At 48.2% G+C, this 14,305-nt stretch overlaps 1 protein-coding gene across 1 annotated transcript in view; it reads left to right on the top strand.

Annotated features, from left to right (window-relative positions):
- GRM7 (glutamate metabotropic receptor 7) overlaps nucleotides 1-14,305 on the top strand; it is a 578,795-nt gene that overhangs the window by 370,010 nt on the left and 194,480 nt on the right. Inside the window, 2 exon segments of the mRNA XM_073591511.1 lie at nucleotides 496-696; nucleotides 8,117-8,256. Coding sequence (XP_073447612.1) covers nucleotides 496-696; nucleotides 8,117-8,256 — 341 coding nt within the window.

The following is a 14,305-nucleotide window of genomic DNA, read 5'->3' as shown; positions in this document are numbered from 1 at the left end:
CACTGATTAGAAAGCAGCCACAGCCGGAGTAGACAGGCCTGTCCCCGTCCAGCATGCTGCGGAGAAGGATCCTTGCAGTTGGTCTGGAGTCCTCCAGTAATGCAAAATGTTCCCCTTATTTCTGTGCTGATTATTGGGGTGTTACATTGTTTCCTTATCTGATTATTGGGGTGTTACATTGTTTCCTTATCTGATTATTGGGGTGTTACATTGTTTCCTTATGTGATTATTGGGGTGTTACATTGTTTCCTGTATCTGATTATTGGGGTGTTACATTGTTTCCTTATCTGATTATTGGGGTGTTACATTGTTTCGTTATGTGATTATTGGGGTGTTACATTGTTTCCTGTATCTGATTATTGTGGTGTTACATTGTTTCCTTATCTGATTATTGGGGTGTTACATTGTTTCCTTATCTGATTATTGGGGTGTTACATTGTCTCCTGTATCTGATTATTGGGGTGTTACATTGTTTCCTGTATCGGACATTTGTAGGTCAGGAGCGCATTAGCCAAGACTCCCCCTATGAGCAGGACGAACGAGTCCAGTTTGTGATCGACGCCGTCTACGCCATGGCTCACGCTCTGCACAACATGATCAAAGACCTCTGCCCCGCCTCCTCCGGACTCTGCCCAGCCGTGGACCCCCCAGTGGGGAAGAAGCTTCTGAAATACATCCGAAGCGTCAGCTTTAATGGTAAGACCTCCTCTGATCCTCCATGTCTTCTCTCCTCTGGTAGGGAACCTTCCTGGGCTCAGCCCTCTTCATTGGGGAGCTTCTGGTTCCCATTTAGTCCTCCATGGTTCCATCTGCACTCCCGGGTCCAGCTCCCCTCAGTCCCCCCTCCCCCAGTGATCAGACTGTACATTGTAACTTTGTTTCAAGTCACAAGGTGAGAGACATTTGTGAACACAGCCAAGAACCATAACTGATCTCAGTCCAGAAAGTAGATGGTGAGCCAGAATGATGGCTGTACAAAGATGGTGCTGTCCTTGTGGAGTGGAGATCAGATAAAGGCAATGTCATTGAAGTCTAGTGATCTCTATGGGAGGAAATAAATACCTGGAAGTGTTACAATGACACATTACTGTACATCCTGCAGCTGACATGAAAGAAGATATCTGATGTTCGGGGACTTTCACCTGAAGCTCTCATTGTTCCGGAGTTCCAGGAGTGTCTTCAGTGTTGAGGAATCCAGAAACCTCCATGTTTCCCTATTAATCAGTCAAAGGGTGAAATAAAAGGTGCATGGTGTGTGGCTGCTATATGGGGCTCAGATGGCTACACCGTCCTATCTATACCTCCCCTCTATACATTCCTCTCTATACATTCCTCTCTATACATTCCTCTCTATACCTCCCCTGTATACATTCCTCTCTATACATTCCTCTCTATACATTCCTCTCTATACCTCCCCTGTATACATTCCTCTCTATACATTTCTCTATACATACATTTCTATACCTCCCCTGTATACATTCCTCTCTATACATTCCTCTCTATACCTCCCCTGTATACATTCCTCTCTATACATTCCCCTCTATACATCCCCCTCTATACATTGCCCTCTATACATTCCTCTCTATATATTCCTTCCTATACATTCCTCTCTATACCTTCCTCTCTATACCTTCCTCTCTATACCTCCCTCTCTATACATTCCCCTCTATATATTCCTTCCTATACATTCCTCTCTATACCTTCCTCTCTATACCTTCCTCTCTATACATTCCTCTCTATACATTCCTCTCTATACATTCCTCTCTATACCTCCCCTGTATACATTCCTCTCTATACATTCCCCTCTATACATTCCCCTCTATACATTGCCCTCTATACATTCCTCTATGTTCCTTCCTCTCTATACCTTCCTCTCTATACCTTCCTGTCTATACTTTCCTCTCTATACATTCCTCTCTATACCATCCTCTCTTTACCTTCCTCTCTCTACATGCCTCTCCATACATTCCTCTCTATACCGTCCTCTCCATACATTCCTCTCTGTACCGTCCTCTCTATACGTTCCTCCCTATACCTTTCTCTCTATACATTCCTCTCTATACATTCCTCTCTATACCTTCCTCTCGATACATTCCTCTCAATATCTTTCTCTCTATACTTTCCTCTATATATTTCACTCTATACATTCCTCTCTATACCGTCCTCTCTATACATTCCTCTCTATACCATCCTTTCTATACCTTCCTCTCTATACCGTCCTCTCTATACATTCCTCTGTATTCCATCCTCTCTATACCTTTCTCTCGATACATTCCTCTGTATGCCTTCTTCTGTATACCTTCCTCTCTATACCTTCCTCTCTATACATTCCTCTCTTTAACTTCCTCTCTATACATTTCTCTCTATATCTTCCTCTTTATATCTTCCTCTCTATACATTCCACTCTATACATTCCACTCTATACATGCCTCTCTATATCTTCCTCTCTATACATTCCTCTTTATACCGTCCTTTCTATACCTTCCTCTCTATACATTCCTCTCTATACCTTCCCCTCTATACATTCCACTCTATACCTTCCTCTCTATACCTTCCTCTCTATACCATCCTCTCTATACCTTCCTCTCTATACATTCCTCTCTATACATTCCTCTCTATACATTCCTCTCTATACCTTCCTCTATATACTTTCCTCTCAATACTTTCCTCTCTATACATTCCTCTATACCGTCCTCTCTCTACATGCCTTTCTCTACATGCCTCTCTATACCGTCCTCTCTATACCGTCCTCTCTTTACCTTCCTCTCTCTACATGCCTCTCTATACATTCCTCTCTGTACCGTCCTCTCTATACATTCCTCTCTATACCTTCCTCTCTATACCGTCCTCTCTATACATTCCTCTCTTTACCTTCCTCTCTATGCATTCCTCTCTATACCTTCCTCTCGATACATTCCTCTCTATACCTTCCTATCTATATATTCCTCTCTATACCGTCCTCTCTATACATTCCTCTCTATCTTCCTCTCTATACATTCCTCTCTATACCTTCCTCTCTATACCTTCCTCTCTATACCTTCCTCTCTATACCTTCCTCTCTTTACCTTCCTCTCTATACCTTCCTCTCTATACCTTCCTCTCTTTACCTTCCTCTCTCTACATGCCTCTCTATACCTTCCTCTCTATACTTTCCTCTCTATACTTTCCTCTCTATACTTTCCTCTCTATACCTTCCTCTCTATACATTCCTCTATGTTCCTTCCTCTCTATATATTCCTCTCTATATATTCCTCTCTATACCTTCCTCTCTATACCGTCCTCTCTTTACCTTCCTCTCTATACATTCCCCTCTATACATTTCTCTCTATACCTTCCTCTCTATCCATTCCCATCTATACCTTCCTCTCTATACTGTCCCCTCTATACCGTCCTCTCTATACATTCCTCTCCTCTCTATACATTGGCCTCTCTTGGCTCTCGTCCCCCTCTTTCCTCTTGCTACCCCCGCGGCCTCTCGCCTTCCCGCCGTGCCGGATTCTCTGCACATCACAGAAGACTTATTATTACTTCTTTTGCAGCCACCCAGCGATTTCTTTAATAATTCTCTCCATTTCCTGCCTTCCATAATTGAGCTCATTTTGGTAATTTGGACGCCATTGTGCGGTGGAAGGCGGGCCACGCTATTCTGGCAAAAAAAAAAACAAGAGAAAGGTTTTGTGTCCCGCTAATGCCCCGTGTCATCGGGAAACAAGCAGCGCTAATTATTTTCCAATTTAGCAGCAAATTTTGGAGGTTTTTTTATTCTCCTGATCCTGAAGCTTTCTTATATAAAGGTGCCGCTCCTGCACCGTCCCCCATTACTGCCAATTCCCCGTAATAAAATGCCGATTCTTCCAGGACACCGGCGGCTTTGTGTCTCCGACTCATGTAAGAATTTGCTGCTAATATTCCCTCTGATAACTCGCCATTTTCTGCAATAATTTGGAATTCAGATGCTCTAAGTAGTTTTCATTAGAGGTAATAATGGTGCAGAAGAAGCTCCTTTCCTTCTAATGAGAACGAGGACTCCTAGTCCAAAGAGAAAGGTGGGGGAGGGGGACTTCGTTAGTGATACCTGAGATCAGCTCTCCTGCACCCGGTATGAAGAGCTAAAGGGGCACTGCCAGGAGATGCCAGGAGATGCCACTCGTCGTAGGTCAGGATGCTTCTAAAACCCATAGACGATGAACATCCCCCCTCCTATATCCTTACATATTAAAAGCCTTTATTAATTTGCTGTGCACCTGTCAGGATCTGGGTCTGAACCTGCGACCTCTGTTGTGTCTTCTTTCTGAACCCCCTGAGATGCTGGACAGAGTCCTGTTTGATCCATTGGACAATCTTGCTGTCACGCTTACCCCTAACGCAGGTGGCCAGGCACTATAGCTGCCTCTGTGCTCTTCACCTATAGCAGCTCCTTTCCCATAGAGCAAGCAGGCCTACCATTACTCGCTTGCCCCTATGACTTTTAATCACAATACTATAGTGCCTGGCCACCACGTTGGGGCAGGCGCCAACTGAGCAAAGCAAATAGGTACTTGCAGTTGGCAGAAAGACCAGGTACAGAATTAGGGATGAGCTTCGAGTTCGAGTCGAACACATATTCGACTCGAACATTGGCTGTTCGCAAGTTCGCCGAACAGCGAACAATTTGGGGTGTACGCGGCAAATTCGAATGCCGCGGAACACCCTTTAAAAGTATATGGGAGAAATCAAAAGTGCTAATTTTAAAGGCTTATATGCAAGTTATTGTCATAAAAAGGGTTTGGGGACCCGGGTCCTGCCCCAGGGGACATGGATCAATGCAAAAAAAAGTTTTAAAAACGGAGGTTTTTTCGGGAACAGTGATTTTAATAATGCTTAAAGTCAAACAATAAAAGTGTAATATCCCTTTAAATTTCGTACCTGGGGGGTGTCTATAGTATGCCTGTAAAGGGGCGCATGTTTCCCGTGTTTAGAACAGTCTGACAGCAAAATGACATTTCGAAGGAAAAAAAGTCATTTAAACTACTCGTGGCTATTAATGAATTGCCGGTCCGACAATAGACATAGAAGTTCATTGATAAAAACGGCATGGGAATTCCCCACAGTGAAACCCCGAACCAAAATAAAAAAAAAAAAAAATGACGTGGGGGTCCCCCCAAATTCCATACCAGACCCTTATCCGAGCACACAACCTGGCAGGCCGCAGGAAAAGAGGGGGGGACGAGAGAGCGGACCACCCTCCTGAACCGTACCAGGCCACATGCCCTCAACATTGGGAGGGTGCTTTGGGGTAGCCCCCAAAACACCTTGTCCCCATGTGCTGGATTTGAGTATACAGTGAAAAATATTCAAGCAATAAAATTATTTTGTTCAAATAAAAAATGTGCATATTAATCTTCAAAAAATGTCCATAAAATACAAAAATATAAGTGATTAAACGTCCGTGAGGTACATGAAACACCAATCTGGATATCTGACTTCCACCGCTGTGAGACCCGTCACCAGAAAGATTGAAGGCTTACCGGACCGCCTCTTTAAAAAGGCATGAATCAATCACCACCATGGATGCTGTCCCTCTCCTGGCTGGATCCTGCTGTGAAGCACTAGATGGTTGATCCCAAATCAGTCAGCCGTGAAGGAGCGCCAATCCCAGTAGCATAAATATCCAAAGAAAAAGGGGGGAGAAATGCTCCAATGGTGTAGTAAATTATTGGTTCCTTTATTAAAAAGCCATGAAGGCGTTTAACAATACAAAAGTCCTTGCAAGGAGTGATAAAACAATTCCGATAGAAAATGAAAGTCCGCGCATGCGCAGTCCGTGCGTACGTGTCTACCCTACGGCCGTTTCGTCAGAAATGACATCATCAGGTGCCCCCTATCAGGGTTATAGCGCATAGTCGCAGGATACTTCCTCATAGGTTTATTATTATCAATATTTTTGCACACTTGAGCACAATATCATTTTTCATTGATTTATATTTTTCACTTTACACCTAGCGCAAATTTTTCCTTTTAGAAAAATACCTTGTCCCCATGTTGATGAGGACAAGGACATCATCCCCACAACCCTGGCCGGTGGTTGTGGGGGTCTGTGGGCGGTGGCTTATCGGAATCTAGAAGCCCCCTTTAACAAGGGGACCCCCAGATCCCGCCCCCCCGTGTGAAATGGTAAGGGGGTACAAAAATGTTAAAAATGACAAGAGACAGTTTTTGACAATTCCTTTATTTAAATGCTTCTTCTGTCTTTTATCTTCCTTCATCTTCTTCTTCTTCTGGCTCTTCTGGTTCTTCCTCCGGCGTTCTCGTCCAGCATCTCCTCCGCGGCGTCTTCTATCTTCTCCTCGGGCCGCTCCACACCCATGGCATGTTTTATGACAATAACTTGCATATAAGACTTTAAAATTAGCACTTTTGATTATTCATGTTCGTGTCCCATAGACTTTAACGGTGTTCGCGTGTTCGAGCGAACTTTTTTCCTGTTCGCATGCTCTGGTGCGAACCGAACAGGGGAGTGTTCGGCTCATCCCTATTCAGAATAGTGTGGGTCAAAATCCGAAGTCAAAAGGCAGGCAAAGTTTAGAGAATAGTAAATATTCGATCCAAGGTCGTCAACAAAGTTATCCAAAGTAGCAGGGCAGACAAACAGGCATCTTGATCAGGTATTACACACACTATCACAAGCATGAGACTGGAGGCTTGGCTGGCTTAAATCAGGTTTGATCTCCACCCAGCGATGAGCCACATTAATTACTTTACAGGTGGACAGACAGACAAGAAGAATACCAAAAACCAGGATGCTGGAATGAGGAGCAGGAGCCCTAGACACTCCTGACACTTGCCTTGTTTCTGGTGAACCTTAAACTCTTTGCTCTTCCCATGAACTTCCTATTTAAGCCATTTCTCTGCACTTCCTGTTTGCCAGATTATTGCACTCTCTCCAGCTGATATCTCACTCTTGTCTCTTCTGCTGCTGTCTGTATCTTCACCACCACTTGTTACCAACCTTTGGTTTGTTTACTGATGAAGCTTCTGCTTGATCCCTACCTGCTATATCTGCTATTGGACCTTGGCTTGCTCACCTCCTGGTGGGGCGATCCTGAGGACCGTGACCTGGTACTAACACTCAGCAACACCCATCCCCACAACCAGGAACTCATGTGAACATTGCTTAGTGCTTAGACTCTGCACCTCGGTTGAGCCCCCCGAGGGTGACCTGCTGGTTTGTGGAAGCCTCTCTACTGCTATAGCTACTGGTTTCTGAGCCTGACCCCTGACCCCTGATCGTGACAGAATAATCTGTCAAACACAAAGTGTAAAGGTGTGGTTTAGAAAGGAAGCTCAGGGGAGGAGCAAAGAGTTCAAAGTTACCCTGGTCCCCTAGGACCCGGTTCTACTTACATAATCTCAGCCATTGGTGTCTGCATAGGTATTCATCATATGAGTCACATATCTGAGGGTGAGAGTTTATTGTCAAATCTCCGGTGTAATGGTGTTATACCGGGTTTATATGAGGAAGACAGATGGTGTTGAAGGGCCCCCCCCACCCTAATCAGGTATGGTTGTTCCAGTTTTGTGTAGATGACCTCTTTCACTTCTCTTGTGAACTGGTTGTCCTCTCTGGCCTCCAAAGAATGTCTTATTTCTATGAGGTGGAGACCACTTGTCCTGACCAGTTGGACTTGTCCTCCTATGTTGGACAATTCATTTGTTGAGAGGTTGCCTCGTTGCCCCAGATGTACAGGTCCATGAATTCCTCACTGTACTGCAGGAAGTGACTTGGAGAAGCTACAAAACATCTCCAACAGAACCAGTCCAGATGAAGGAAGCTACCGGGAGATAGAATTCAGCATTGCGGGGATTACAGAGGATGTTTTTTATGGGTTACCTTTGTAGGTCAAACGATTTTTCTTTCCAAAGCTTCATTACTCTATAATGGAGAAGAACAAGAATGAGCCAGGAGGACCTTGGAATGTAAACTGGGGGGGCTGTCATTAGTAATAACAAACAGCAGTGGGGGGAGGGGAGGGACCAAGGAAGATACCAAATTCACAAAACATCCAATAATAAAATAATAATAACATCTGATGATCCCACCGGTCTCGGTGACTGATGTTCCTCTCATGCTCTGCAGGTAGTGCCGGCACTCCGGTCCTCTTCAATAAGAACGGCGATGCTCTGGGCCGGTATGACATCTTCCAATACCAGATGGGGAACCAAAGCACTCCGGGCTACCGGCTGATTGGACAATGGACGGACGAACTCCAGCTCAGTGTAAGTCACGCCGTCTCTTTTTTTATAACAAGGCAAACAGCAGAAACTCTGAGCGACCAATCAGATTTCATTGTTTGAGCTGCTCCGGGCAAAAGAGCGATGAAATCTGGTTGGATGTCGGGGGCTCCTGAACAGCATGACCCTTTGTACTGATTTGTTCTTCCCAGACAATAGAGATTCCTCTCCGGGAGAAACGTAAACCATAAACGTATATATAATATACACATCATAGATTGTAGTTCACCCTTCCTCAGATGTGACGCCTGCATTCGTTTTCTTTTTTCAGACTTCTCTCCTTTATTGCACCCGGTGATCCTGCCAGTAACAAGCTTCCTGTCTTCGAGTGACAACGCTCACTCACTGCACTCTCAGGAGGAGCAGCGTTGTATTGTGTCAGGACTACAGATCATTCTGCGTGGAGGGAGGTGTTCTGTAGTTCACGGAGGAGGAATGCAAAGGCTGAGAACTGTTTCCATTCAGCTCCCAGGAAGTGAGAAGGAAGCTGCGTTTCTGGCAGGATCAACGGGCATTTCTGCGCTTGGATAAAACAAATGTAGCCGCCACATCTAAGGACGGGACGTTTGTGTTCTCCGTCTTGATGATTCGGATGGACGTAGAATCCGAGATTTCAGGAAAGTTCTCTTCTCCCGGCATCATCTCCTCTGATCTCCAGGACAGGAAATAAGAAGAAATGGATGTCGGGGGTCACCTGTTCCTGAAAACAAGGAATGTGATCAACAAACGATCGATCATCTCACCGATTCTATACGCCACGGGGTCTTCTACACAAAGGGGCAGTTTACTGTCCTTCAGACTTTAGGGGTCCCCGGGGAACATGCACCTTCAGATTTTAGGGGTCCCAGGGAACATGCACCTTCAGACTTTAGGGGTCCCAGGAAACATGCACCTTCAGACTTTAGGGGTCCCAGGGAACATGCACCTTCAGATTTTAGGGGTCCCAGGGGAGCATGCACCTTCAGACTTTAGGGGTCCCCGGGGAACATGCACCTTCAGATTTTAGGGGTCCCCATGGAAACATGCACCTTCAGACTTTAGGGGTCCCAGGGAACATGCACCTTCAGACTTTAGGGGTCCCAGGGAACATGCACCTTCAGACTTTAGGGGTCCCAGGGAACATGCACCTTCAGACTTTAGGGGTCCCAGGGAACATGCACCTTCAGACTTTAGGGGTCCCAGGGAACATGCACCTTCAGACTTTAGGGGTCCCTGGGGAACATGCACCTTCAGATTTTAGGGGTCCCAGAGGAGGATGCACCTTCAGACTTTAGGGGTCCCAGGGGAACATGCACCTTCAGACTTTAGGGGTCCCAGGGAACATGCACCTTCAGACTTTAGGGGTCCCAGGGGAACATGCACCTTCAGACTTTAGGGGTCCCATGGAAACATGCACCTTCAGACTTTAGGGGTCCCAGGGAACATGCACCTTCAGACTTTAGGGGTCCCATGGAAACATGCACCTTCAGACTTTAGGGGTACCCAGGGAACATGCACCTTCAGACTTTAGGGGTCCCAGGGAACATGCACCTTCAGACTTTAGGGATCCCAGGGGAACATGCACCTTCAGACTTTAGGGATCCCAGGGGAACATGCACCTTCAGACTTTAGGGGTCCCAGGGAAACATGCACCTTCAGACTTTAGGGGTACCCAGGGAACATGCACCTTCAGACTTTAGGGGTCCCAGGGGAACATGCACCTTCAGACTCTAGGGGTCCCAGGGAAACATGCACCTTCAGACTTTAGGGGTCCCTGGGGAACATGCACCTTCAGATTTTAGGGGTCCCAGAGGAGGATGCACCTTCAGACTTTAGGGGTCCCAGGGGAACATGCACCTTCAGACTTTAGGGGTCCCAGGGAACATGCACCTTCAGACTTTAGGGGTCCCAGGGGAACATGCACCTTCAGACTTTAGGGGTCCCATGGAAACATGCACCTTCAGACTTTAGGGGTCCCAGGGAACATGCACCTTCAGACTTTAGGGGTCCCATGGAAACATGCACCTTCAGACTTTAGGGGTACCCAGGGAGCATGCACCTTCAGACTTTAGGGGTCCCAGGGAACATGCACCTTCAGACTTTAGGGGTCCCATGGAAACATGCACCTTCAGACTTTAGGGGTACCCAGGGAACATGCACCTTCAGACTTTAGGGATCCCAGGGGAACATGCACCTTCAGACTTTAGGGATCCCAGGGGAACATGCACCTTCAGACTTTAGGGGTCCCAGGGAAACATGCACCTTCAGACTTTAGGGGTACCCAGGGAACATGCACCTTCAGACTTTAGGGGTCCCAGGGAAACATGCACCTTCAGACTTTAGGGGTCCCAGGGGAACATGCACCTTCAGACTCTAGGGGTCCCAGGGAAACATGCACCTTCAGACTCTAGGGGTCCCAGGGAAACATGCACCTTCAGACTTTAGGGGTCCCAGGGAAACATGCACCTTCAGACTCTAGGGGTCCCAGGGAAACATGCACCTTCAGACTCTAGGGGTCCCAGGGGAACATGCACCTTCAGACATTAGGGGTCCCCAGGGAACATGCACCTTCAGACTTTAGGGGTCCCTAGGGAACATGCACCTTCAGACTTTAGGGGTCCCCAGGGAACATGCACCTTCAGACTTTAGGGGTCCCAGGGAACATGCACCTTCAGACTTTAGGGGTCCCATGGAAACATGCACCTTCAGACTTTAGGGGTCCCAGGGAACATGCACCTTCAGACTTTAGGGGTCCCAGGGAACATGCACCTTCAGACTTTAGGGGTCCCTGGGGAACACGCACCTTCAGATTTTAGGGGTCCCAGGGGAGGATGCACCTTCAGACTTTAGGGGTCCCAGGGGAACATGCACCTTCAGACTTTAGGGGTCCCAGGGAACATGCACCTTCAGACTTTAGGGGTCCCAGGGGAACATGCACCTTCAGACTTTAGGGGTCCCATGGAAACATGCACCTTCAGACTTTAGGGGTCCCAGGGGAACATGCACCTTCAGACTTTAGGGGTCCCATGGAAACATGCACCTTCAGACTTTAGGGGTCCCAGGGAACATGCACCTTCAGACTTTAGGGGTCCCATGGAAACATGCACCTTCAGACTTTAGGGGTACCCAGGGAGCATGCACCTTCAGACTTTAGGGGTCCCAGGGAACATGCACCTTCAGACTTTAGGGGTCCCAGGGGAACATGCACCTTCAGACTTTAGGGGTACCCAGGGAACATGCACCTTCAGACTTTAGGGGTACCCAGGGAACATGCACCTTCAGACTTTAGGGGTCCCAGGGAAACATGCACCTTCAGACTTTAGGGGTCCCAGGGGAACATGCACCTTCAGACTCTAGGGGTCCCAGGGAAACATGCACCTTCAGACTCTAGGGGTCCCAGGGGAACATGCACCTTCAGACATTAGGGGTCCCCAGGGAACATGCACCTTCAGACTCTAGGGGTCCCCAGGGAACATGCACCTTCAGACGTTAGGGGTCCCCAGGGAGCATGCACCTTCAGACGTTAGGGGTCCCCAGGGAACATGCACCTTCAGACGTTAGGGGTCCCAGGGAACATGCACCTTCAGACTTTAGGGATCCCAGGGGAACATGCACCTTCAGACTTTAGGGGTACCCAGGGAACATGCACCTTCAGACTTTAGGGGTACCCAGGGAACATGCACCTTCAGACTTTAGGGGTCCCAGGGAAACATGCACCTTCAGACTTTAGGGGTCCCAGGGGAACATGCACCTTCAGACTCTAGGGGTCCCAGGGAAACATGCACCTTCAGACTCTAGGGGTCCCAGGGAAACATGCACCTTCAGACTTTAGGGGTCCCAGGGAAACATGCACCTTCAGACTCTAGGGGTCCCAGGGAAACATGCACCTTCAGACTCTAGGGGTCCCAGGGGAACATGCACCTTCAGACATTAGGGGTCCCCAGGGAACATGCACCTTCAGACTTTAGGGGTCCCAGGGGAACATGCACCTTCAGACTCTAGGGGTCCCCAGGGAACATGCACCTTCAGACGTTAGGGGTCCCCAGGGAGCATGCACCTTCAGACGTTAGGGGTCCCCAGGGAACATGCACCTTCAGACGTTAGGGGTCCCAGGGGAACATGCACCTTCAGACTTTAGGGGTCCCAGGGGAACAAGCACCTTCAGACTTTAGGGGTCCCCAGGGAACATGCACCTTCAGACTTTAGGGGTCCCCAGGGAACATGCACCTTCAGACGTTAGGGGTCCCAGGGGAACATGCACCTTCAGACTTTAGGGGTCCCAGGGGAACAAGCACCTTCAGACTTTAGGGGTCCCCAGGGAACATGCACCTTCAGACTTTAGGGGTCCCCAGGGAACATGCACCTTCAGACTTTAGGGGTCCCCAGGGAACATGCACCTTCAGACTTTAGGGGTCCCAGGGAAACATGCACCTTCAGACTTTAGGGGTCCCAGGGAAACATGCACCTTCAGACTTTAGGGGTCCCTGGGGAACATGCACCTTCAGACTTTAGGGGTCCCCGGGGAACATGCACCTTCAGACTTTAGGGGTCCCCAGGGAACATGCACCTTCAGACTTTAGGGGTCCCCGGGGAACATGCACCTTCAGACTTTAGGGGTCCCCGGGGAACATGCACCTTCAGACTTTAGGGGTCCCCGGGGAACATGCACCTTCAGACTTTAGGGGTCCCCGGGGAACATGCACCTTCAGACTTTAGGGGTCCCCGGGGAACATGCACCTTCAGACTTTAGGGGTCCCCGGGGAACATGCACCTTCAGACTTTAGGGGTCCCCGGGGAACATGCACCTTCAGACTTTAGGGGTCCCCGGGGAACATGCACCTTCAGACTTTAGGGGTCCCCGGGGAACATGCACCTTCAGACTTTAAACCTTCCATGGGGCCGGGGAAGGGATTTTCAGTGTTTTTTTTTTTTTTAGCACATATACAAAGAAAGAAAGCAAATGACATCCCCCCCCCCGAAGAATGTACCGGATCCTTTGAGTCTGGTATGGATTTTAGGGGTACCACACAAAAAAAGTGTGCTGTTCCCCAGGAAAACAATACCAGATCATGCATCTAATCATGCAGCATGGATGGCTAGGAAAAGGGGAGGGGGGACAAGCACATGCCCCTCCCCCCTATCTTCTAAACCGCATCAGGCCACATGACCTCATCATGGGGGGGTCTTCTTAGGTGGGATTCCCCCCAGCAAACCCACGGTGATGAGGACAAGGGCCTCTTTCCTGAACCCCTGGCTGGTGGTTTTGGGGGTCTGTGGGTGGGTAGCTTATAGGAATCTAAAAGCCCCCTTTAATAAACAGGGGGCCCCCAGATAGCACCCCCTCCCTCCCCTCCATGTGAATGAGTACCCCTACTTATTCACAAAAAAAACTAAATGACACTTCATTGTAAATCCCTCATCAATCCCAATGCCCGACATTGTCGTCTCGCCAATCCCCAATCATGGCTAACCAATCCCCAATCATGGCTCACCAATCCCCAATCATCACCGACCAATCCCCAATCATCACCGACCAATCCCCAATCGTCACTGACCAATCCCCAATCATCACCGACCAATCCCCAATCATCACCGACCAATCCCCAATCATGGCTGACCAATCTCCAATCGTCACTGACCAATCCCCAATCGTCACTGACCAATCCCCAATCATCACCGACCAATCCCCAATCATCACCGACCAATCCCCAATCATCACCGACCAATCCCCAATCATCACCGACCAATCCCCAATCATGGCTGACCAATCCCCAGTCATGGCTGACCAATCCCCAATCATGGCTGACCAATCCCCAATCATCACCGACCAATCCCCAATCATGGCTGACCAATCCCCAATCATCACCGACCAATCCCCAATCATGGCTGACCAATCCCCAATCATCACCGACCAATCCCCAATCATGGCTGACCAATCCCCAATCGTCACCGACCAATCCCCAATCATCACCGACCAATCCCCAATCATCACCGACCAATCCCCAATCAACACCGACCAATCCCCAATCATCACCAAACAATCCCCAATCATCAC

The sequence above is a fragment of the Aquarana catesbeiana genome, linkage group LG07 (genome assembly GCF_042186555.1).
Source record: "Aquarana catesbeiana isolate 2022-GZ linkage group LG07, ASM4218655v1, whole genome shotgun sequence".
Lineage (NCBI taxonomy): Eukaryota > Metazoa > Chordata > Amphibia > Anura > Ranidae > Aquarana > Aquarana catesbeiana.
Note: the sequence above shows the minus strand (reverse complement) of the source record. Positions and strands in the feature narration are given on the sequence as shown.